Source organism: Molothrus aeneus, chromosome 5 (assembly GCF_037042795.1).
Source record: "Molothrus aeneus isolate 106 chromosome 5, BPBGC_Maene_1.0, whole genome shotgun sequence".
NCBI classification, from domain to species: Eukaryota; Metazoa; Chordata; class Aves; order Passeriformes; family Icteridae; genus Molothrus; species Molothrus aeneus.
In genome coordinates, this window is record NC_089650.1 from 70240731 (window position 1) to 70265110 (window position 24380).

Consider the following 24380-nt stretch of genomic DNA (forward strand, 5'->3'; position numbering starts at 1 on the left):
AGTCCACCGTGTCCCCTCCTTGTCCTCCGTGTCCCTCGTGTCCCCTCCGTGTCCCCCGTGTCGCCCCGAGGGGGTCTCAGTGCCAGCCTGCAGTGGGGTCGTGGCGGGCGGGGCAGGGAGGTGACACCGAGCAGTGTCACCGCCGCGCACAGCTGAGCGGGACGAGCAGCGTCGCGCCCCGTCCCGTGCTGTCCCCACGTTGGTCGCTGTCCCCCCAGGCCCTGCACCCCTCTCCAAGGGGGTGTCCCCGCTGGGGAGGGCCTGGAGGAGCATCCCGGTGCTCCGAACCCTCCGGATAACGACGGGGAGGAGCTGGAGCGACCTCGGTGTGTCCGAGTGCCACCTCAGCCGGGCCCTGTCCCCGCTGTCCCCTGCGGGAGGGCCCCGGGGCTGCTCATGGCGTGGCCGGAATGCCCCGGAGCCGCCGGGATGAATAAAACTCGAACCGTGCTGGTTCAGCGTCCCTGAGTCCGGCCCTGCCCTGTCCTTGGCCAGGGGCTGCGGCCAGCAAAGCTCCAGCCTCCACTGACACCACAAAACTTTGTCACCCGTGTGTACATTCTGAGCCGACAAAGAAACAAATGTTCACTGGTTCTAAATTACATAAAAATCTCTTTCATTAATTAGCATTCTGTCTTCTACTGGGTATCGAGTTCTTCCTTGGGCAGGGACACCTCCCACTGTCCCAGGCTGCTCCAGCCCCAGTGTCCAGCCTGGCCTGGGGCACTGCCAGGGATGCAGGGGCAGCCCCAGCTGCTCTGGCAATTCCAGCCCAGCCAGGAATTCCTCATTGCCAAGATCCCATCCCTGGCTGCCCTCTGGCACTGGGAGCCATTCCCTGGGTGCTGTCCCTGCAGGCCTTGGCCCCAGCCCCTCTGCAGCTCTCCTGGAGCCCCTGCAGGCCCTGCCAGGGGCTCTGAGCTCTCCCTGGATCCTTCTCCTCTCCAGGTGAGCACCCCCAGCTCTCCCAGCCTGGCTCCCTGGGAACTGAGGGGCTCCAGCCCTGCAGCAGCTCCGGGGCCTCCTCTGGGCTCTCTCCGGCAGCTCCAGGTGCTGCTGCTGTGTCCCCAGGGCTGGGCAGCTCTGCAGGTGGGTCTCACCTGAGAGGGCACAGGGGCAGGATCCCCCTCCCCTGCTCCCCAGGGCTGGGGGGCTCTGGGCTGGGTCAGGTCCAGTTCTCACCCCCAGCACCCCCAAATCCTCTCCCAGGGCTGCTCCAGCTGCTCATGCCCAGCCTGGTGCCAGCAGGGTCGGACCAGTCTCGCCCTGTGTTGGTGCCCCGGGGCGCTGCCCCCAGACCATTCCACATCTCTGTGATCCCAAGCTGCCCCTCCCCACCGTGCCCTGCACATGGAACTGGCCCCTCTGTGACATCACCCCGGCCTGGTGGCACTGCGGGCACCGCCAGGGCCCTGGGTGTCACCAGAGGTGACAGCTCAGCTCTGGCTCTGCCACCTGCAGTGCTGGCACCGATGGCTTTGCTGTGGCTGCTGATCCTGCTGGCCCTGGCCGGGCCCGTGGGGGGCACCTGGGACACCTGCAGGTCAGTGGCCCCGGGGGGCTTGGGGACACTCGGGGCTTCCCTGGCACAGCCTGGGCACAGAGGAGCCCCTGGGGGTCCCTGTCCCTGCTGTCCCCGAGCAGGGCAGTGATGGCTTTGTGCTTCCAGAGGCACCTGCGGGCTCCGGCCCTTGGATTCCGACCACAGCTCTGCTAGCACATCCGGTGTGGGTGGCACCAGTGTCCAGCCAGGGGCCTGGCCTGGCATTGTCAGCATCCAGGCCACCTGGGAGAATGGCACGTGGCACATGTGCACGGGTGTCCTCCTCAGCTCCCAGTGGGTGCTCACGGTCGCACACTGCTTCGCCAGGGCCGGGTAAGAGACAGCAGGGACAGAGATGTCCCCAGAGCACGGGCAGGCGCCCAGCTCACAGCACCACGGGCCACTTCCCTGCCCACCTGGGGAAGCAGAAGGCCGGGAAATGCTGGGCCTGCTGCAGCCCGTGGCTCTGCTCCCTGTCACCCCTCTGTCCATCTGCTCCCCAGGGGCATCTCCATGTGGGATGTGGTGATTGGGGCCACAGATCTGAGACAGCCAGGTCCCGAGGCTGTGGTGAGACGCATCCAGAGGCTGCTGATGCACCAGCGCTATGTGCCAGCCACGGCCAGGAACGACATCGCCCTGGTGGAGCTGGACCAGCCCGTGGAGTGCAGTGACTACATCCAGCTGGGCTGTGTGCCTGATGCCTCGCTTAGGGTCTCGGAGCTGAAATCCTGCTACATCGCCGGCTGGAACTTTGCCAGAGGTGAGTTCCCAACAGGATGTGTGCTCTGAGGGCGAGCTGGACACCCTGGGGACAAGGGCTGGGCACCCAGGGGACACGGGCTGGGCACAGACAGGGACACGGGCTGGGCACACACAGGGACACGGGCTGGGCACACACAGGGACAGGGGCTGGGCACAGACAGGGACAGGGGCTGGGCACACACAGGGACAGGGGCTGGGCACACACAGGGACACGGGCTGGGTACAGACAGGGACAGGGGCTGGGTACAGACAGGGACAGGGGCTGGGCACACACAGGGACACGGGCTGGGCACAGACAGGGACACGGGCTGGGTACAGACAGGGACACGCGCTGGGCACCCAGGGGACACGGGCTGGGCACACACAGGGACACGGGCTGGGCACAGACAGGGACAGGGGCTGGGCACACACAGGGACACGGGCTGGGCACAGACAGGGTCTGGCCGCACGGCGCCGGCAGGGCTGGGCTCGGAGCAGCCCGGGCTGGGGGAAGGAGTCCCCGCCAAGACGGGGCGCGGAACGGGATGAGCTGTAAGGTCCCTGCTCACCCAAACAATTCCTGCTGGCCCTGGGAAACCTCGGGGGAGATGGTTCTGGCCCCTTCCCCAGGCCAACAGCAGGGACACAGCTGGACAACGTCGCTCCGTGGGGAAGGGGCAGGGACACAGCTGGACAATGTCACCCGTGGGGAAGGGGCAGAGCCAGGCCCGGGAAGGGGGTTCACCCTAGGCAGGGGAGGGGATGGGTTCGAGCTGCTGGGGCTCATTCCCCTCTGTGCCCACAGCTCAGGGAACAGGCATGGTGCTGCAGGAGGCCAAAGTCCACCTCATGGACACGGAGCTCTGCAACAGCAGCCGGTGGTACGCGGGGGCCGTTCATGCTGACAACCTGTGTGCTGGGTACCCACAGGGCGGCATCGACACCTGCCAGGTAGGAGCCCCCATATGCAGCCCAGCCTGTCCCCTGTCCACCCCTCCCCTCCCCACCTGCAGGTCCCTGTCCCATGTCCCCTTGTCCCCAAGGCCTGTTCCTGCCCACAAAGCCCATCCAGTGGCCCCAGCAGACCCAAATTGCAGATATGACCCTGAAACACCTGTCCTCTGCATATCTGGGACCCATGTGCAGAGATGGGAGAGTCCCCGACCTGTGCTGGAAATGCGCTGGGAATGCGGACCTGGCCGGGACTGGGAGAAAGGAGCCAGCCCCGGGATTGGGAAAAAGGAGCCAGCCCCGGGATCAGGATAGAGGAGCCAGCCCTGGGATCGGGATAGAGGAGCCAGCCCCGGGATCGGGAGAGAGGAGCCAGCCCCGGGATCGGGAGAGAGGAGCCAGCCCCGGGATCGGGAGAGAGGAGCCAGCCCCGGGATTGGGGGACAGGAGCCAGCCCCGGGATTGGGGGACAGGAGCCAGCCCCGGGATTGGGGGACAGGAGCCAGCCCCGGGATCGGGATAGAGGAGCCAGCCCCGGGATTGGGATAGAGGAGCCAGCCCTGGGATTGGGAGAGAGGAGCCAGCCCCGGGATTGGGAGAGAGGAGCCAGCCCCGGGATTGGGATAGAGGAGCCAGCCCTGGGATTGGGAGAGAGGAGCCAGCCCCGGGATCGGGAGAGAGGAGCCAGCCCTGGGACTGGCAGCAACCCCCCACAGTCCCTGAACCTTCTCTCCTGGCACAGGGGGACAGCGGCGGTCCCCTCGTCTGCAAGGACAACAGAGCTGACTATTTCTGGCTGGTGGGATTGAACAGCTGGGGAAGAGGCTGTGACAGAGCCAGGCACCCCGGGATCTACACCTCCACTCAGCACTTCTACAACTGGATCCTAATCCAGACAAGCCTGAGCCCTGCGGACATAAGTGGTACAGCACCAGAGCCGAATTGTGCCCCGACTCCTAAGCCAGAGCTCACCATGGCTTCTGAGGAGACCCCAACGCCAGGGCCAGAAGAAGAGGCACAAACAGAGCCAACACCAGTGCCAGAGCCGACGCCAGAGCTGGTGGTGCCGGGGCCAGAGCTGGTCACAGACCCAACACCAGTGCCAGAGCTGGTAACAGAGCCCGAGCCAGTGCCACAGCCAACCCCAGAGCCAGAGCTGGTAACAGAGCCCGAGCCAGTGCCACAGCCAACCCCAGAGCCAGAGCTGGTAACAGAGCCCGAGCCAGTGCCACAGCCAACCCCAGAGCTGGTAACAGACCCGGCACCAGTGCAAGTGCCAGAGCCAACACCAGAGCCGACGCCAGAGCCGACGACAGAACCGACGACAGTGCCGGTGCCAGAGCCATCGCTAGTGCCAGAGTCGACACCAGAGCCAGAGGAGGAGCCAGAGTTGGTGCCCGAGCCGGAGCCAGAGCTGGTGCCAGGGCCGACACCAGAGCCAGCCATCCCCCCGGTGCCCGAGGAGCCGGCGCCAACACCCGAACCAGAACCGGAACCGGAACCGGACAGGCTCCTGCTGATCTCGGTGCCGTACCAGAGCCTGGTGCAGTTCTGCAACCTGCTGAGGGATTTCCTGCAGTTCCTGAGGAACCAGCTGGGCTGAGCGCAGCCGGAGCGGACGCGGTTCTGGCTGCAGAACGCGGCCCCGGCCCGCTCCGTTCGGGCTCGGTCGCCGCCGCGGGGCCCGAGGCAGCCGCAGCCCCGGGGCCGCTCCGTCCCCCCGCCCCTCCCGTGCCGCCCCCCGTGCCGCAGCCCCGTTCGTGTTGAAATAACGCTGTTCGTGCTCCCCAGCACCGCGGTCTCTGCGCCTTTCAGCCCGCGGGCAGCGCCGGGAGCCGGGAGGGAGAACGAACGGGGCTGGCCCGGTTCGGGAGGAGACGCGGAGCACTCGGGGCCGGGTGGGAAAAGCGGTTTAATAACGGGAACGGCAGCAGCCCCGAGCCTGAGGGACGCGGAGCTCCGGGAGGTGCCACCCCGAGCTGCCGCGGCCACCCAGGGCTGTCCCCTCTGTCACCAGCTCCTGCCGGGACCCCCGGTCCCACCCCCGCGGTGCCCTCGGTCCCAGTTGGGATCCCCGGACCCGGGACATTCCCTCTGCTCCAGCGGGATCGCGGCTCCAAAGAGCTGTCCTGGCTCTGGGGGGGGCGCTGGAGCGTGGTGACCCTCCCGGATCGAATCACGGATCCTGAATTCCGCGATCCACCCGCGTCTGGAGGTGGTTTGGGACCCGCCGCAGGCTGGCCCGGCCATGCTGGCCCGGCTGCCACCGGAGCCCGCCCTGCACGGATGTCCTCAATCCGCGGCTTGGGGGGTGCCGGAGCCCCCCATCCTGCCGGGACACCGCGGGCCGTGGGGGGCTCGGGGGGCAGCGGGGGCTCAGCGGGGCTCCAGGCTCCAGGCCGGCAGCGGGGGGAGCCCGGGGGGCAGCAGGGCGAAGCGGGGGCTCTCCAGGGGCTGCCAGGGCGCTGGAGCGGGGCTGCCGCCGGGAGCCAGACCTGCGGGATGGACACGGGGCTCAGGCATCGCCCCCGGCGCGCTGCGCCCTGGCAGGGGACACCCAGGGGACCCCCAGAAGCCGGGGCGGCCGAGGCCGGCCCCTCGTACCGCAGCAAGCGTCGTCCCAGGCGCAGGGCCCGGAGGCGCAGAGGTGCAGCGGGGCCGGGGGGCGCGGGTGGGGGGCGAGGCCGTGCGGGGGCTGCGCCGAGCCCGCGGGGGGGTCCGGGAGGGGCTGCGTGCGGACCAGACAGCGCCAATGTCACAGGGCTGCTCCGGGACCGGGTCACCCCGGGGGCGCCGTCAGCGGGCCGGGACGCTCCAGACGGGGCTCCCGACGGGCTCCAGAGGGTGCCCGAGCTTGTTGGGGTGGCCCCAGCACCCCGGGAGCGGCCGTGTCCTACCCGTGCGGCGGCTGCGGCGGCGGCGGCACCGACAGCGGGCGGGATCCAGTCGCACCAGGAGCCTGCGTGGGCACGGGCGGGGACAATGCCCTGGCTCGGACAATGCCCTGGCTCGGACAATGTCCCGGCTCGGACAATGCCCTGGCTCGGACAATGTCCCGGCTCGGACGATGCCCTGGCTCGGACAATGCCCTGGCTCGGACAATGCCCTGGCTCGGACAATGTCCCGGCTCGGACAATGCCCTGGCTCGGACAATGTCCCGGCTCGGACGATGCCCTGGCTCGGCTCCCCGGGGCGCACGGGGAGCGGCCGTGTCCTTTCCCCAGCTCCCAGCGGGGCTCTGGGAAGCAGCCCCCGGGGTCCCAGCGCCAAATGTCAGCCGCGCTCCCACCCAGGGGCGCTCCTGGGTCCCACGTCCCGTCCCCTCGGTCCCCGGGCTGTCACCTGCGCCGCCAGCCTCCAGCTGCCTCTTGCTCTCCCGTCGCCACTTGGCTCGGCGGTTCGAGAACCAGACCTGGGGAGAGGGCGGGAGCTGAGGCTGCGGCCCCCGGCCGCCCCAGGGCCCCTCGGCACAGCTCTGAGCCCCGGGACACGGGCTCGTCACTGCCCGGGAGTGAGCAGGGACACGGGAGGGACACGGGCACGGAAAGGAGCTCGATCTCCGACATGGGCACGGGCGTGGGCAAAGGAATGCCCGTGTCCTGATCCCAGGCATGCGCATGGGTTTGAGCAAAGGGTTTGGTTCTGGGCATCAGAAGGGTGTTGATCCCAAACATGGACAGGGACAAGGGGTTCCATCCCGGGAATGGGCACGGTCCTGGGCAGAGGAAGGCTTTGATCCTGCGCCTTCCCCACCGGACGGGCCGGGAGCGCACCGCGGGCTCCGGGCGTGTCCCCGGCGCAGGGACCCTCGGGGCTGCTCTCGTGTGTGCTCTGCCGTGCTGCGGGGACGGGCAGCGCTGCCCTGGCACGGGGGGCTCGCTGCTGGCACTGCCTGCTCACCCAGAGGCCGGCAGGGAGCTGGGGCTGGACGGGAAGGGGCTGCCGTGCACCCAGGGAGGCTCGGCAGGGGCACAGGGATGTGGGTCTGGAGCTGCTGGGAGGAACGTGGGAGGGGTGTGTGCCAGGCGTGCCAGGGAGTGTGCCATGAAATGTGCCAGGTGTGCCAGGGAGTGTGCTATGAAATGTCCCAGGTGTGCCATGGCGTGTGCCAGGTGTGCCATGGGGAGACCCCCGAGCCAGGACAAACGCAGCCCTGGGGAGTCACTCCCGCCATCCGGAGCCCGTCCCCAGCCCTGTCGCCAGCAGCGGTGACACGGTTCGGAGATGTCCCCGAAGGCAGGGGGACTCCCTGTCCCCCGGAGCTGGCGGCCCCGAACCCGGTGGCCCCTCCGGGCTGCTCCGGCCGCCGGGACGTGGCCGCGGTCCCGTTCGGAGCGAGGCGGGTCCCTCTTACCCTGATGGTGGTGTCGGGCAGCTGGGTGGCCGCGGCCAGGCTCTGGCGGGTGGCGGTGTCCGGGTACTGTCCCCTCCGGAACGCTGCAAGGGCATCGCGCTGAGCGGGCTCGGGTCGGGGCAGCCACCCCTGGCACCCGGGCGGGAAATGCCAGGACGTGGCTGGGGTGCTTTGGGGTGCTCTGGGGTAGTCTGGTGGGGTATGGGATGGTTTGGGATGCTCGGGGGCGCTCTGTGGTGGTTTGGGATGCTCTGGGGCGGTTTGGGGTGCTTTGGGCTGGTTTGGGGCCCCGCAGCGATGGCCGGGCCGCCCACAGGAGCACGAGTTCGTCCCGAGAGCCGCATTTCCCCCCCGGAACAGCCCCGCTCCGTGCCGCTCGGGGAGCGCACCTTCCTCCAGAGCCTCCGCCTGCTGCCTGGAGAACACGGTGCGGTTCCTGCCCCCGCTCCTGTGCACGGGGCCCGGCGGCGGCTCCGGGCTCGCCGGGGCCGCGGGGCGCTGCGGGGACACTGCGGGGACAGAGGGGCAGAGGCTGGGGGCGGACCCGGGGCCGGGGGCTCCCCGGAGGGGCCGGGAAGGGTCGGGAGGGGTCCGAGCTTTGGGGCAAGGCTCACCCCGTGGCCGCGGGTCCCGGGGCTCGGCCGCCAGCCGGAGGTCGCTGGGCAGGGTCCTGAGCACGCGGTTGATGGAGGAGACCTGGGCAGGGGAGAGGGGATGTGCCGGGACCCCCGGGGCTGCGGGGGGACGGGAATGGAGGTGGAGCTGTCTCTGGGATGCTCTCCGGAGCCAGGGATTCTCCGGCCCGGGGCCGAGCCCGTCTGCTCCCGGTTTGTGACCCCGGAATCCCGGGGACCGACAGAATCTAACGGGAGGCCATTGGCACGGCGGGGGATCGGCAGGGCGGGTCTGCCCTTGGGAAGCACAGCTCGCCCTGCCCAGCAGGGACACTTGTCACGGAGCCACCGCGGTGTCCCGCGGCCCGAGGAGGCGGCAGGCCCGGGGGTGGCGGTCGGGGCTCTGCTTCCGCTGGGAAGGAGCGATCGGCCTTCCCCTCCCCACCCGCTGCAGCTCTGCTTCTCACCAAGCACCGAGCCCTTCCCTGTGGATCCTTCCCGTTCCCGAGTCCTTCCCATGGGCCCAAACCCTTCCCATCACTCCGAGCCCTTCCCGGGGCATCCACCCCACTGTCCTGAGCCTTCCCTGTGCACCATTCCCACTGTCCTGAGCCTTCCCTGTGCACCATTCCCACTGTCCTGGGCCCTTCCCTGTGCACCATTCCCACTGTCCCGGGCCCTTCCCTGTGCACCATTCCCACTGTCCTGGGCCCTTCCCTGTGCACCATTCCCACTGTCCTGAGCCTTCCCTGTGCACCATTCCCACTGTCCTGAGCCCTTCCCTTGTCCATCATTCCCACTGTCCTGAGCCTTCCCTGTGCACCATTCCCACTGTCCTGAGCCCTTCCCTGTGCACCATTCTCACTGTCCCAGGCCCTTCCCTGTGCACCATTCCCACTGTCCTGAGCCCTTCCCTGTGCACCATTCCCACTGTCCCGGGCCCTTCCCTGTGCACCATTCCCACTGTCCTGAGCCTTCCCTGTGCACCATTCCCACTGTCCCGGGCCCTTCCCTGTGCACCATTCCCACTGTCCTGAGCCCTTCCCTTGTCCATCATTCCCACTGTCCTGAGCCTTCCCTGTGCACCATTCCCACTGTCCCAGGCCCTTCCCTGTGCACCATTCCCACTGTCCTGAGCCTTCCCTGTGCACCATTCCCACTGTCCCAGGCCCTTCCCTGTGCACCATTCCCACTGTCCTGAGCCTTCCCCGTGCACCATTCCCACTGTCCCGGGCCCTTCCCCGTGCACCATTCCCACTGTCCTGAGCCTTCCCTGTGCACCATTCCCACTGTCCCGGGCCCTTCCCTGTGCACCATTCCCACTGTCCTGAGCCCTTCCCTTGTCCATCATTCCCACTGTCCCAGGCCCTTCCCTGTGCACCATTCCCACTGTCCTGAGCCCTTCCCTTGTCCATCATTCCCACTGTCCTGAGCCCTTCCCTGTGCACCATTCCCACTGTCCCAGGCCCTTCCCTGTGCACCATTCCCACTGTCCTGAACCTTCCCTGTGCACCATTCCCACTGTCCCGGGCCCTTCCCCGCGCACCATTCCCACTGTCCTGAGCCCTTCCCCGTGCACCATTCCCACTGTCCTGAACCTTCCCTGTGCACCATTCCCACTGTCCCGGGCCCTTCCCCGCGCACCATTCCCACCTCCCGCCCCCGGCCGTGGGGCCGGACCCCCTGCCCCGCCCGTTCCCGGGAATTCTCGCAGCCCCGGGGCTCTCGGCAGGACTCACGCTGAGGATGCCGCTGCCGGCACAGATTCCCTCGGCGTGCAGCTGCCGGCGGATCTCCCAGGCGAAGAGCCCGGGCTGCTCCAGCTTCAGCCGCGCGATCCTGGCCACCACGGCGGGGGTGGCCATGCGGGGCTTGCTGCCCCCCACCGCCTTGGGCCCCACGGCCCCCGTCCGGTAGTAGCGGCCCAGGATTTTGCTGACGCAGCCGTTGGACACCTGCGGACAGAACTTGAGCGCAGGGAGGATTTGGGAGGGGCAGGAGACCCCCACAGCCCCGGGCCGGGCGCACCTTGAGGCTGCGGGAGATGTCGGAGCTGCGGGCGCCGCTCGCCGCCAGCGCGATGATTCTCTGCCTCTTGCACGTGGGGAGCGGGCGGCCGTTCAGGAAGAGCCCCCCGAGCTGGTTCACCCCGCTGGGCCCTGGGGAAGGGGACAGGGCTGGGGGGAGCGGGGCTGCCGCTCCTGCCCTGCCGGCTGCCCAGGACGGCACCGGGGAGGAGGCCAGAGCGGGGGAGCTGAGGGGGTCCGGAGGGGTTGGGCAGGGGGAGCTGAGGGGTCCGGAGGGGCTGGGCAGGGGGAGCTGAGGGGTCCGGGGGGGCTGGGCAGGGGGAGCTGAGGGGTCCGGAGGGGCTGGGCAGGGGGAGCTGAGGGGGTCCGGAGAGGCTGGGCAGGGGGAGCTGAGGGGGTCCGGAGGGGCTGGGCAGGGGGAGCTGAGGGGGTCCGGAGGGGCTGGGCAGGGGGAGCTGAGGGGTCCGGAGGGGCTGGGCAGGGGGAGCTGAGGGGTCCGGAGGGGCTGGGCGGGGGGAGCTGGGGCCCTGAGGGACGGGGGGCGCGGTGCTGGGGGTAGGCAGGGAATGGGGGCGCCGGCCCCAGGAAGCAGGAAAACACCCCCTGGAAGAGCACAGGGAGAATTTGGGAAGGGCAGGGGGTGACAGGCTGGGGGCCTGGATGTCCCCGGGGCCGGGAGGGCCCTGCGGAGCCGCGGGTGAATGGGCGGCTGGGCGGGTGCGGTTGTGCCGGAGCAGGGAATGGCGGCACCGCACCCTAACCCTAACCCTAACCCGAGTCCCGCCGGGAACGCCGCGCTCCTCACCTCGGTGCTGCATCGTGGAGAGGCTTCAGGAGGCTGTGGGTGCCTGGGAATTCCCCGCGGCACACGGGGGATGCTGCGGGGCCGGAAAAATCAGCGCCGCTGTCCAGGGCTCAGCCACGACCCTGAGGCAAGGAGGACGAACAGGGGCAGGAATCTTGGAGCAGAGGATGGAAACAGTTGAGGGCAACTTGGGAAGTCCTTGTGCTCCTGGCACAGCGGATAAAGAGCCGGAAAAGAGCTCACAGGGCTCTGGAGAGGCTCGGGAGACACCGGGAATGCTGCTGGTGCTGCCTGCACCGAGCAGCCACCGGCACGGAACGGAGCCGCCATGGCTGAGCCACATCCCAGCGCCTGCAGAGCTCCCCTGGACACCCCACGGGGCACAGGGGGTCCCCACAGCCACCCCAGCTGAGTGCCAGGATCAACAGGGAATGGAGGGATCCCCCATGCCCGGCACCCTCCCAGCCAGGAATTCCTCATTGCCAAGATCCCATCCCTGGCTGCCCTCTGGCACTGGGAGCCATTCCCTGGGTGCTGTCCCTGCAGGCCTTGGCCCCAGCCCCTCTGCAGCTCTCCTGGAGGCCCTTCAGGCCCTGCCAGGGGCTCTGAGCTCTCCCTGGAGCCTTTCTGTCTCCATGCTGGACACTCCCAGCAGCCCCAGCCTGGCTCCATAGGATTTCCCGGCAGGATTCCCAGAGGAACACCAGCGCTGGTGCCGCTCCTGCCTGAGCAGCAGTGGAGCCACAGAGGTGCCACCGAGCCTGGCAGCTGCTGCTGCCTCCACGGCCTTGCCAGAGGCCCCAGTCCACCTGGGGTTTCACCTGGAGCATTTCAAAACGCCCCCGGCACCCCCACAGTCCCCAAACCTCACCGTGCCTCTTCCCTGCACAGCCTGAGGGAGTTTGGCCACACCGACCCTCGGAAATTCAGGAAAAGCCAAATAAATCCAACACCAGGGGCAAGCCCGCGGGTTTCCCTCAGGTGAGTGGCAAAGCCGAGGCGCGTCCTGCCTGGCGCTGCTCGGAGAGGGATGGATCGGCCCGGGGCGATGCGCGGAGGCTGCTCCGGAAGGGAGGGAGGGAGGAACGGGACACGAGGCCCCTCGGGGCCGCGCAGCCCCCAGCGCTCCCTGCCTTGGCCCGCGCTGTGCCCGCAGGTGACACAGGGATTGCTCTCCCCCAGGGAAAGCCTGTGGGGAGGCTGGGAGCGCTGGGAAAGCCGAGCTGCGAGCCCTCGGTGCCCCTTGGATGGTGCCGAGGGGCCCCGGGGCCGGGGTGAGCTCGGTCCCTGTGCGGCGCAGGGACAAGGAGCCAGCGGGGAGCAGCGAGGCCGGGCCAGAGCCGGCACCTCCCGGGGACCCCGGAGCTCCTCCAGGTTAAAGCATAATCGCCACCAATCCCTGCAGCAATCCCTGCAGCCTTCACACGCAGGGAAGGACGCTCGGCGGAGCGGGGATGCCCGGAGCGGCGCGAGGAGGTACCTGCGGAGCCTCGAGGGAGCTGGACCGGAGCGTGCCGGGGGCCGGGCGGGCGCTCAGTACCGGCAGCGGGGCCGTGATGTCACCGCGGGAGGGAGAGGAGGACGGGGAGGAAGGGGCGGCCCGACGTGACCGCGCCCAGCCCACGCCCGGCCCGGGGGGCTCCGTCGGGACTCGGGGGCGCTCGGAGCCCCCCGGGCCGGGCTCGGAGTCGGTGCCGGGTGAGCGCCGGTGTTTCAGCACCTGCGGCCGGCGGACAGCACGGCCCCGCCGCGTCCCCGCGCCCCGGAGCATCCCGGGGATCCCCCGGCGGAGCCCCCCGAGGGGCTTCGCTCCCGCGTCTCTCCCGCAAAGCAAACAGGGACATATGGGATTCAATCATAAATCCACCTTCGCTTTTATTACATCGATCTAATTTATTTTGGGTGCTGAACAAATAGAAGGCGGCCCCCGGGGTGGCGGCTGGGCCCCGGCGGGGACTCCCCGGTGTGCTCCAGGCGAGCACCGGCACAGATGGCCCCTTCTTGGAAGATTAAAAAAAAAAACAACGTTGTAAACCTTTCAAGTAAAATATTTGAAGAGCAAATATTAGCCAGCGAGGAGCCCATCACCGTGGCCCTCCGCGCCCGGCCCCGCGAGTCATCCCAGCGTTATTTGCACCCCGGCCCCGGCCCCCGGGCTCCGCACTGCTGCCCGCCTTTGGAAAATACCATATGCTCCGAATTACACATTAACCACGGCCCTGCGGGGCCCGGGCCCGGCCCCGGCCCCCGGGGAGCCCCCCCGCCGCCCCCGGGGCGCCCCGGCTGTCCCGCACCCCGGGGCCGGGCTCGGGCTCCCGGCGGCGCGGGGAGCGCCGGCACCCGGGGCCGGGCCCCCCCGCCCCGCGTCGGCCGCCCGGGACCCCCCCCGCTCCGCCCCGGCCGCGGGCGAGCCCCGGAGGAGCCCCCGGGCCGGGCCAGCCCCGTGCGTAACGCGGCCGCGGGGAGCGGGGCGCGGGGCTCGGCGGCGCGGCGGGGGCGCCGGGCCCGGCCCTGTCCCCGTGCCCCCGGGCCCGGGCGGGGGGCGGCGCGGGGGGCTCCGGGCCGGTCCCGGAGCGGCGGGGCCGCCCCCGGGGCCGTGCGCGCTGGGACCGGGCGCGCCGGGCTCCGGTGCGCACGGCCCCGGCCGGCTCCGCGCCGCTCCCGGGCCGGCCCCGCGCTGCCCCTGCGGCGGGAGGAGCCCCCGGAGCCGCCCGGGGAGCCGGGGGAGCCCCGCGGGCCCGGGGGGAGGCGGCGGCGGCGGGCACCGGGCGGTGCGTCCCTGGCGCGGCTCGGGCGCGACCGCGGCTGCGGCCTCGGGCACCGGAAACCGGGCCGGGGAACGGCGGGGAGAGAGCGGGGAGAGGGGCAGAGACGGGACGGGGGACATGTGGGGAGGGGAAGGTGTGGGGAGGTGGGGAGAGAGATGGACACGTGCAGAGAAGAGATGGAGAGAGGGTGGGATGGAGAGGTGGAGACGCGGAGGGACGGAGTCGGGAAGAGAGGGAGGTGGAGAGGTGGGCACGGGAGAGGTGGAGACACAGATGGAGAGGTGGTGAAATGGAGAGGAGGAGAGGAGGAGAGGGGGGACAGATGTTGGGACATGGAGAGGTGACCATGTGGAGAGGGGGAGACACGGAGACCTGGACACAGAGAGGTGAAAAGGCACAAGTGGAGAAATGCTAAAATGGAGAGATGGAGAAATGGAGAGGTGGAGACATGGAGGCAGAATTATGGAGACATGGAAAGGTGGAGAGGTGAAGGTGTAAAGACGTGGAATGATGGAGAGGGGGGAAAAGGAGAGGTGGAGAGGAGTGGAGGTGTAATCAGGGAGCTTGGAGAGGTGCAAAGGCAGAATTGGAGCGGTGGGAACAGATTTGGGGACACGGAGAGGTGGGGACAGAGCTCTGGAGAGGTGGAGGGAAGATCCAGGACCCACCGTGGCCTTTGTGCTTCTGTGACCTCGCCCTGCTCCCCGGAAAGAGCCTTCGCAGGGATTCTGAGGGTGCTGAGCAGCCCCAGGGATAGCGAGGGGACGCTTCCCTCGGAAAGGCGGGGGACGCCGGGCGGCAGCTGGCACACGGTGGCTCTGCGCTGGTGGCCGCGAATGCCAGCACACAGCGGGGCTGGTGGGGACCCGAGTGTCCCCTGCTGCCAGCACCTGGCCACTCCAGCTGGAGAGGGGAGGAAAGGAAAAGGGAAAGGCGAAAGGAAGAACCCGGTCCCCACTGTCCCCAGGCAGGATCAGGGGCGTTTTGGGGACACCGGGGGCTGTGGAGGGGAGCACAGAGCTCCCCAAAGGAGGGCGTGTCCCAGGAAAGGCGCTCACGGCATCGGCTCAGCAGGGAGGGCTGTCCCCACGGCTCTCAAAGCAGGGAGTTTGCAGGGCACAGGGATCCAACCGAGCAGATCCATCACCTCCACCTTTATACCCGGCTCCATTTTCATCTGCATCTTCATTTCTGCCTCCGCATTCGTGTCTTAGTCTCCATCTCCATCTGTGTTTTGTCTCCATCTCCATCTTTGTATCATTTTTTTCTCTCTGCTTTCATCTCTACTTCATCTCCATCTCTGCCTTTATCTCCACCCCATCTCCTCCTCCCCTCCCAGACCATCTCCATCTCCATTCCCAATCCCATTCCCCACCTTCCTCCCTGTTTCCATCCCATCCCGGTGTCTCTGGGCTGTTCCAGAGGGAGGGACCGGGAGAGCCCCGTGCCTGCCGGGCCGTGGCTCGGGGCAGAGCTGCCCCGCTCGGGGCTCGGGGCTCGCTGCCCTCTGCTCTGGCCCGTTCCTGATCCCAGCGGCCGTGCCCAGAGCGTCTCTGCCCTCTGGTGTCCCGCCAGGGAGGGGGCGCTGAGCCCTCCCCGCCCGGGGACAGCGGATCCTTGTCCCCATTCCAGGCTGGCAGCAGGATCGGGGTGCGCCGGGCACTGGGGTCTGGAGCTGGGGAGGGACACAAGCGAGAGGGACCCTGCAGGGACAGTGGGGGAGGAGCTGGGAGGAAGGAGGGGACCTGCTCCGCCAGAGTGACAGGAGCACCACCCCGGGAATGGGACAGGGGCCACAGGGACAGGGACGGACACGGGGACAGGGAGGGACACAGAGTGGCACAGGGATGGACATGGGAACAGGGACAGGAAGGGAAAAGGGAACAGGAACAGGGAGGGACATGGGAACAGGGACAGGGAGGGAGACAGGGACAGAGAGGGACACAGAGTGGGACAGGGATGGACATGGGAACAGGGACATGGAGGGACACGGGAACAGGGACAGGGATGGACATGGGAACAGGGACATGGGAACAGGGACATGGGAACAGGGACAGGGATGGACATGGGAACAGGGACGTGGAGGGACATGGGAACAGGGACGTGGAGGGACATGGGAACAGGGACGTGGAGAAGGTGGAACAGGGATGTGGAGGGAAAAGGGAACAGGGACAGGGATGGACATGGGAACAGGAAGAGGGAGGGAAAAGGGAACAGGGACATGGAGGGACATGGGAACAGGGACAGGGAGAAGGTGGAACAGGGATGTGGAGGGACATGGGACCAGGGAAATGGAGAAGGTGGAACAGGCACATAGAGGGGATGGAACACCGACACAGAGGGGACGGAACAGGGACATGGAGGGACACAGGACCAGGGAAACGGAGCAGGTGGAACAGGGACATGGAGGGGATGGAACGCAGGAACGGGGAGGGAATGGAACAGGGACAAGGGAGGAAACAGGAATGGGAACAGGGACACAGAGGGAGTGGAGCAGACACAGAGGGAGCAGAACAGGCAATTCCATTATCCCAGGAGATTTCCACAGCGAGGCAAAGCTGCCAAAGCACCGCAGCTCATAGCTGGGGTTCTGTCTGGGACTCAGTGCCTGCATTCCCTGAGTGGCACTGGTGGGAGCAGGGCCCCCATCCCACAGGGAACACCTGCCAGTGGCTCAGAGGAACCAGGTGCCAGGGCACCCCCAGTCCCAGGGCACCCCCAGGGCTCCCCCAGGCTGCACACAGGGATGGGTGCTGGGATAACCAGATTTGGGATAACCGGATTTGGGAATTCCCATCCCTGCCCACAGGAGACCTGGCCGTTCTGGTGCTCCACACTCAGTTCCTGTGTTCCCTCTCCTCATCCCAGCTCAGAGCCAGCTCCAGAGGGCTGGGAGGGCAGAGGGATGAGTTCCAGCTCCCAGGGGATCCACTCAGCATTCCCATCCCCTGGCAGTGCCCCAGGCCAGGCTGGAGACTGGGGCTGGAGCAGCCTGGGACAGGGGGAGGTGTCCCTGCCATGGCAGGGCTGGCACTGCAGGGGCTCTGGGGTCCCTTCCCACCCAACCCATTCCAGAATTCCCCGATTTCCCTCCCTCTGTCGCTCCTGTCTGCACGTCCAAGGCTGTTTTGCACCATTCTGGGCTTTCTCCCTGCAGAAGGTCACCCTGCTCCTCACTGAGCACCAGGATGCCTGGAAAATCCCATTGTTTTCCCCTGCAGAAAGCACGGGTGGAAGTTAAAAGCCCAGATGACTCAGCCGACCAAGAAAATGGAGTTTATCCCCACGTTCCCACCTACAATTTCACTTTCTTTTCCATCAAAATGATGATTATTACAGGATTCGGGCTAAAAAGAGGCAATTTGGAGGCTTGTAGGTGTCCTCCCCATCATCTCTGGTGGAATGCAGGTGCAAGATGGGACAGTGATATGGCAGGCCTAGAAATTCCACGGATCAGGATAATGGAGCTGCTTTTCCAGGGTTTTGGGCAGAGATTTCCTGCCCTGAAAAAGGGGCTAAGTATTAAAAACGGGGAGAAAACCAATAAATTAATAAATTATCATCAAAAGGGCTGGAGCAGGGAGATCAGAAGCAGTGAAATGTTGTGGTAGGTAGGGAGAGGGTGGGAAGAGGATTCCTCATGGACTGGGAGGCTCTGGCACAGCCGGCGCAGCAAAATCCGGGAGCGGGACCGCCGGGACCCTCGGGAAAGGGGCGGGGGCTGCACCCACCGGGACCTGAGCGTGGGGACAAACCCCGGAGTGAGCAGGCACGGGAAAACATCGGGAACACGGGGAAAAAATATCATACGGTGGGAAAACGTGCCGTGCCCAGCGGGAGACGCCGGCGGGGCGGATTCCTGTGGGTTCTGATCGCCCCCAGGTGCGCTCCAATCCCTTCTCAGCCCCCACCGCGTGCGTTCCGATCCTCCCAGGTGCGCCCCGATCGTCCCCCCAGGTGACACGGGGCCCCCTCCCATCCCGGTGTGCGGCGCCGGGGCCGCTCCGTTCCCGTTCCCTGGATTCCCTCCGTGGCCACTCCAATGTCCCCTGCCACCCACGAGCGACACGGCTCCGCTCGGCGCCGGCAGAGGTGACACCAGGAGCGGCTCCCGAGAGGTGGGGACTGGTCCGGGGCACCCCAGCCGGTGCCACGGGACACGGCGGGAGGGTTTCCCCCGCTCGGGGCTGGGGGTATCGGGGTCACCCACGGACGGGAGGGACCCCCGGAGGGGCGGGCAGTACCAGTGTCCCCCGAGGGAGGACATCCCGGGCTGTGTCCGGACCGCGGGTGTCCCCCCCAACCCCGGGGCGGGACCGAGCTGGGTCTGGGGTCCCCCCCGACCTCGGGGCCGGACTGGGCTGGGTCTGGGGTCTCTCCCAACCCCGGGGCCGGACCGAGGTGGGTCTGGGGTCACGGGGGTCGCCCTTGCGGCGACCCCCGTGACCCCAGACCCACCTCGGTCCGGCCCCGGGGTTGGGCGCGCGCCACTGACGAAAAGAGGCGTGTCCCCACCAAGCCCCGCCCCTGGGTAACGGAAAGGGGCGTATCCCGCCTTGGCCCCGCCCCCGTCGCGGCGCGAGGCCACGTGTGCGCGCGGGCGGCCTTTGCCGACGTGTCCCTGGCGCCGCGCGCCCCGGAAGTCCCGCCCCCTCCCGCGCGCCGGGCTGGGGCGGGGCCGCGAGGGGCGCGACGTCACCGGCAGCGCGCCGCCATTGGCCGAGGCGCGGCGGGGCGGGGCGGCGCCCGCGGCGGGAGCGGCCGCCCGTTGGCCGCCGGCCGCGCGGGGGGGGCGGAGCCGCGAGGAGGCCGCGCCCCCCTCCTCGTCTCAGGCCCCGCCCCGCGGTCCCTTCCGCGCTCGCCCCGGGCCCCGCCGCGCTCCCGCTGTCCGTGCTCGGCCCGGCCCGACCCGGCCTCTCCGCCCGCCCGGCCCCGCCATGGCCTCCGCGGCCAACCCCGGCCAGGGCGGCTCCGCGCCGCCGCCCGTCGTCCAGCGCGGCATCGTCAAGATGGTAAGGGCTGTGCCCGCCGCTCCCCGCACCGACCCCGCGCCTCGCCGCTGACCGACCGGGGACCTCCATCTCCCGCAGGCTCCTCCGGGGCCCGGGGTCCCGCTCCGCCGCCCGCCTCCCTTGCCGGTAACCGGGAGCCTGTCCGCTCCCCGCGCGGTGCCCGGGTCCCCGTGCCCGGTGCAGCCCGTCCGGTGCTCCCGGGCCCCCTATGGCGGCAGTTGCTGATCCGTTACCGCCCGCTGCCCGGCACCTCTCGCTGCACCCCGGGATCCCCCTGCAGCCCGGTCCCCCACGCTGCCCCGGGACCGGGCACTGCGCCCTCCCGGTGCCGTCCCAGCTGCTGCGATGGGCAGGAACAGTTTTGGCTGCCGGGACCGGAGCCGGTGGTCCCGCTCCGCTGCCGGTCCCGGAGCCCCCGGTGCCCCGAGGGGTCGCGGAGCAGCGGCTTCGCCGTGCCGCCGGCGGCGGGGCCGTCCCGGGGGTGCCGCACGTGCTCCGCTCGCGGCCCCTCCCGGGGCATCCCCGGGGCGGGGCGGGGCGGGGCGGGATCCCCGAGCCCCGGTCGGGTCCCCACGGGACAGCGCGGGGATGGGGTCCGCTGGCCGCTCCGGGCTCCCCGGGAAGGGTCCCGGTCCCCCGCGCCAGGGCCCCACGTGTGCCGGCAGCGGGGCCGCGGGAGCGAAGGTCGCGTTCAGTCCCGGGCGCCGTGTCCCCGTCCCGTATCCCCATGCCGTGTCCCCATGCCGTGTCCCCTCCTGGCCCTGTCCCGTGTCCCCGTCCCGTGTCCCCTCCTGGTCCTGTCCCATGTCCCAGTCCCGTGTCCCCTCCTGGTCCTGTCCCGTGTCCCCGTCCCGTGTCCCCTCCTGGCCCTGTCCCGTGTCCCCGTCCTGTGTCCCCTCCTGGTCCTGTCCCGTGTCCCCGTCCTGTGTCCCCTCCTGGTCCTGGCCCACCCCAGCCCGTTCCCCGCCGTGCCCCTGAGCCCCCCAGTTTGCCGTGCCCGAGTCCGGGTGGATCCGGGGGTCTCCACTGACCCCTTCACCCCCTGCTGCCTCCGGAGTGAGACCCGCTCCCGGCTGTCACTGCAGCCCCGAGCCGGTGGCTGGGCTGGGGACAGGGCTGGGGACACCGGCGGATGGACCCTGGAAGGCTGGGGATGCATGACAGGGATCTAGGGATGGATCCCAGAGGTTTGGGATGGGCACCGGGGATCTGGGGGTGGACGCTGGATCTGGGGGTGATACATGGGGGTCTGTGGTCAGACACCAGGGGTCTGGGGACACCGGGGGTCTGGGGACACTGCAGGTCTGCTCTGGTACCACTCTGCCGTGTGTCACTGGTGACAGGGGGATCTGCTGCTGCCACCCTGCCCTGGCTCCTGCCCACCCTGCAGATTTTGGGATGCTCAGGAAACCCTCTCCTGGCTGCTTGTCCCTGCCCGATCCATCCACAGCAGGATTCTGGGCAGGATTTTGGGCTCTGCTGGCTGGGAGGCAGCTGTGCCTGTGCCCCGCAGCCCGGGGTGGGCTCTGTGCTCCCTTCCAGGCCAGCCAGCCCAAAATGCCCCCGGGAGAGGGGCGTCCCTGGCTCTCTGTGGTGCCAGCCACGCGCTCTGCTGTGGCTCCGTCACAGCTTTGAGGTTTTTGAGGTTTTTTGCACCTTCCTGTTGCAATCACAGTGCAGCTCACTGGAACCACAGTGAGGCTACGGGGTTTGAGAGCAGGAGTTTGGCAGCAGGATGGGGATGAGGAGCAGGAATTTTCCTCCCACTCCTGTCAGGATTTTTAACCCTTTGTGCCCCACAGGGGCAGCTCTGGATTCTGGATGTGCCCGTGGGATTTCGGTGCTCTGGAGCCACCTTGGCAGCATGAGCTGGGTCTGTGCACCCCGTGTGCCTGTGCTGTTTCCAGGCTGGATTAAGCCTGGTTTAAGCCCAAATTTCTCTGATGGAGCCCTCAGTGGGACAGATGGGCCGTGGGGTGACTCTTGCTGGCTGGGTGGGACAGTGACACCTGGCTGCTGGGACAGTGTCCTGATCCCATTGCCATCCCTGGAGCAGTTCCCCATCTGCTGGGGGATCCCGACAGCCACCCGGGCGTGTGGCCGCTCCATGGGCAGGGACAGGGCCACAGGGATCAGGGGCTGGGATGGAATGTCCCCCAGAGCACTGCACCGACCCTGGGACACGGAGCAGCTCCGCCAAGGACCCCACCCTGGGGTCCAGGGCTCGTGCTGGGCATTGAACAGAGCAGCTCCAGCACCCCCTGGCCTCCCCGTGCCCTATAAATTAAAGACTAAGGTTAATTACAGCCATGGAACCTCTAAGCCTTAAGCACAGAGCACTGAGCCTTTGCTGGGCTCGCTCCGGGTGCGGCTGGGCCGCAGCTCCCGTGGCTCCCGCAGTGTTCCGGGCCCTGCCGTGGCTCCAGGGGCTGCAGGGCCTCAGGGTGGGCTCTGGGGGCTCATCCTGAGGGGCTCAGAGTCCTGGGCGTGGGGCTGGGCTGGCTCTGGTGATGGCACATTGCTGGAGGGGTTTGGGATCCCTGCGAGCATCCGTGGGGATTTTGGGCGGTGGGGAGCCAGGGCAGGCACTGGAACTGACCTGAGTCTGGATCAGAGAGCTGGGAGAGGGGACAGGGAGATCCTGTTGGGAGCAAGGGAATCCTTGGGAACAGGGAGATCCCGGGAACAGGGAGATCCCAGCACACTCTGGCTGCTGGCCCAGAGCCCAGCCCTGCTGCAGGACCTGGGGAATGTGGCTGGGGGTGTGAGGAACCCTGGCAAAGGGGATTGGCTGGCAGTGCCCAGCCTGGAGCTCTCGGAGCCAGAGCTGTGGTGAGACATGGCCCAGCTGTGCTCATCCAGCCGGTGTAAAATCCTGATTTTCCAAATTCTCCTTGGTGTTCTGTGTGCATGGAGGTGACCCCGTGTCTGGGTGTGCTGAGGGACCCCAGAGCCCCTGCAGTGCCAGCCCTGCCATGGCAGGGACACCTCCCACTGTCCCAGGCTGCTCCAGCCCCAGTGTCCAGCCTGGCCTGGGGCACTGCCAGGGATGCAGGGGCAGCCCCAGCTGCTCTGGCAATCCCAGCCCAGCCAGGAATTCCTCATTGCCAAGATCCCATCCCTGGCTGCCCTCTGGCACTGGGAGCCATTCCCTGGGTGCTGTCCCTGCAGGCCTTGGCCCCAGCCCCTCTGCAGCTCTCCTGGAGCCCCTGCAGGCCCTGCCCGGGGCTCTGAGCTCTCCCTGGATCCTTCTTCTCTCCAGGTGAGCACCCCCAGCTCTCCCAGCCTGGCTCCCTGGGAACTGAGGGGCTCCAGCCCTGCAGCAGCTCCGGGGCCTCCTCTGGGCCCTCTCCAGCAGCTCCAGGTGCTGCTGCTGTGTCCCCAGGGCTGGGGCAGCTCTGCAGGTGGGTCTCACCTGAGGGGGCACAGGATCCCCCTGTCCTGCTGGGAATGAGCCCAGGACATGGATTCTGTCCCATCTCCAGCTGGGGCAGCTCCTGGCTCTCCAGGCCCGTGGCACTCAGTGGTGCCGAGTTCCCCAGCCCTGCCAGGGCAGGGCACATCCCTGGAATTCTGTCCCTGGAATTCTGTCCCTGGGATTGTGCGTGTCCATGCATCGTCACCTTTCTGTGCATTGTCACCTTCCCGTCCCTACTCCCGGGCTGCCCCTGCCGTGCCCGGGGCTGCCCGCTGTCCCAGCTGTCCCCTCTGAGCCCCGCTGTCCCCTCGCTGTCCCCTTGCTGTCCCCGCTCTCCCCTCAGACCCTCGATGTCCCCCGCTGGTGCCGCTGTCCCCGCTGAGCGCCTCTGTCCCGTCTGAGCCCTGCTGTCCTCTGCTGACCCTGCTGACCTCAGTGTCCCCTCCTGTCCCTGCTGACCCCGCTGTCCCCGCAGGTGCTGTCGGGCTGTGCCATCATCGTGCGGGGCCAGCCCCGCGGGGGGCCGCCCCCGGAGCGTCAGATCAACCTCAGCAACATCCGCGCGGGGAGCCTGGCCCGGCGCGCCAACGCCAGCCAGCCTGACAGCAGGGACACCCCTGACGAGGTGAGGGACACAGGGGACACAGGGGACACAGGGGACACAGGGATGGGAATGGGGCAGGGATGGGAATGGGGCAGGGAGCCTGGCCCGGCGCGCCAACGCCAGCCAGCCTGACAGCAGGGACACCCCTGACGAGGTGAGGACACAGGGGACACAGGGGACACAGGGATGGGAATGGGACAGGGATGGGAATGGGGCAGGGAGCCTGGCCTGGTGTGCCAACGCCAGCCAGCCCGACAGCAGGGACACCCCTGACGAGGTGAGGGACACAGGGGACACAGGGACAGGGAGGGGAATGGGGCAGCCTGGCAGGGACACACAGACAGACTCGGGGGGATCTTCTCCTTCCTTGCCCCTCTGCTCTTGGCACAGTGTTGTGGGGGGCACTGGGGGGTGCTTGGCACTCATGAAGGGGTGGTTTGGGACTCGGGGGGTGGTTTGGGGCACACGGGGTGGCTGGTTTGGGGCATGGAAGGGTTTTGGGGCTCGGGGGGTGGTTTGGGGCACACGGGGTGGCTGTTTTGGGGCACGAGGAATGGTTTGGGGTGTATGGGACAGTTTCAGTCACATGAGGGGGTGGTTTGGGGCACAGGGGGATGGTTTGGGATCCAGGGGATGGCAATTTTGGGGAACTCGGGGGGTAGTTTGGGGCACATGGGGTGGCTGTTTTGGGACACGTGAGGTGGTTTGGGGCACATGGGAGAGTTTGGGACACAAGGGGTGGTTTGGGGCACATGGGTTGGCCATTTTGGGACACAGGAGGTGGTTTGGGACTCAGGAGTGGTTTGGGGCATATGGGAGAGTTTCAGTCACATGAGGGGGTGGTTTGGGGCACCCAGGGCGGCTCTTTGGGAGCACATGGCGGATGGTTTGGGACTCAGGGATGGTTTGGGACACGTGGGTTGGCAGTTTTGGGTCACATGGGGTGGCTGTTTTAGGACACATGAGGCGGTTTGGGACTCGGGGGATGGTTTGGGGCATATGGGAGAGTTTGGCACACGTGAAGGGGTGGTTTGGGGCACATGGGGTGGCTGTGTTGGGGCATAGGGGGCGATTTGGGGCTCAAGGAATAGTTTGGGGCAACACAGGGGATGGTTTGGGGGATGGTTTGGGGCACATGGGGTATGGCTTGGGATGCGGGGGTGGTTTGGGGCAAATGGGAGAGTTTGGGGCACATGAAGGGGTGGTTTGGGGCACCCGGGGCATGGTTGGGCACATACAGAGGTGGTTTGGGGCTCATGGGGATGGTTTGGGGCACATGCTGTGGCTGGTTTAGGGCACATGGGGGATGGTTTTGGGCACATGCTGTGGCTGTTTTGGGGCATGGGGGGTAGTTTGGGACTCGGGGGATGCTTTGGAGCACAGGGGTAGCTGGTTTGGGTCTCGGGGGATGGTTTGGAGCACACGGGGTGTCTGTTTTGGGACACATGCTGTGGCTGTTTTGGGGCACATGCTGTGGCTGTTCTGGGGCACATGCTGTGGCTGTTCTGGGGCACATGGGGTGGCTGTTTTGGGGCACATG

The 24380-nt window shown here is 67.9% G+C and overlaps 3 protein-coding genes across 3 annotated transcripts in view; 2 read left to right on the forward strand and 1 right to left on the reverse strand.

Annotated features, from left to right (window-relative positions):
* Positions 1 to 1472: 1472 nt before the first annotated feature.
* On the forward strand, positions 1473 to 4841 carry LOC136557145 (acrosin-like). The gene is made up of 6 exons (XM_066550739.1): positions 1473 to 1543; positions 1670 to 1876; positions 2047 to 2324; positions 3105 to 3238; positions 3981 to 4161; positions 4579 to 4841. Exons 1-6 carry the CDS (start codon positions 1473 to 1475, stop codon positions 4839 to 4841), a joined length of 1134 nt encoding a protein of 377 aa, XP_066406836.1.
* A 773-nt stretch (positions 4842 to 5614) lies between these two features.
* Positions 5615 to 11051, reverse strand: PAX4 (paired box 4). The gene is made up of 9 exons (XM_066550740.1): positions 11039 to 11051; positions 10235 to 10365; positions 9946 to 10161; positions 8207 to 8288; positions 7982 to 8101; positions 7593 to 7675; positions 6528 to 6650; positions 5843 to 5966; positions 5615 to 5733 (listed from the first exon to the last, which is right to left on the reverse strand). The coding sequence occupies exons 1-9, from the start codon at positions 11049 to 11051 to the stop codon at positions 5615 to 5617; spliced, it is 1011 nt and encodes a 336-aa protein (XP_066406837.1).
* A 7640-nt stretch (positions 11052 to 18691) lies between these two features.
* SND1 (staphylococcal nuclease and tudor domain containing 1) overlaps positions 18692 to 24380 on the forward strand; it is a 79218-nt gene continuing 73529 nt past the window's right edge. The window contains exons 1-2 of the mRNA XM_066551111.1: positions 18692 to 18818; positions 22712 to 22861. Coding sequence (XP_066407208.1) covers positions 18744 to 18818; positions 22712 to 22861 — 225 coding nt within the window. The 5' untranslated portion in view covers positions 18692 to 18743. The remainder of the gene's footprint in view (positions 18819 to 22711; positions 22862 to 24380) is intronic.

What these genes read in the sequence shown, in the direction of transcription:
- PAX4 (XM_066550740.1), bottom strand. An exon ending in CCGGCAGCGGCATCCTCAGC is followed by an intron (nt 8,289 to 9,945) that starts GTGAGTCCTGCC and finishes TCCCCTGCCCAG; the next exon opens with GTCTCCTCCATCAACCGCGT. An exon ending in TGCCCGACACCACCATCAGG is followed by an intron (nt 6,651 to 7,592) that starts GTAAGAGGGACC and finishes CCCTCTCCCCAG; the next exon opens with GTCTGGTTCTCGAACCGCCG.
- LOC136557145 (XM_066550739.1), top strand. Translation starts at nt 1,473, where the DNA reads ATGGCTTTGCTGTGGCTGCTGATCCTGCTGGCCCTGGCCGGGCCCGTG. An exon ending in GGCACCTGGGACACCTGCAG is followed by an intron (nt 1,544 to 1,669) that starts GTCAGTGGCCCC and finishes TTGTGCTTCCAG; the next exon opens with AGGCACCTGCGGGCTCCGGC. An exon ending in AGGTGAGTTCCCAACAGGAT is followed by an intron (nt 2,325 to 3,104) that starts GTGTGCTCTGAG and finishes CTCAGGGAACAG; the next exon opens with GCATGGTGCTGCAGGAGGCC.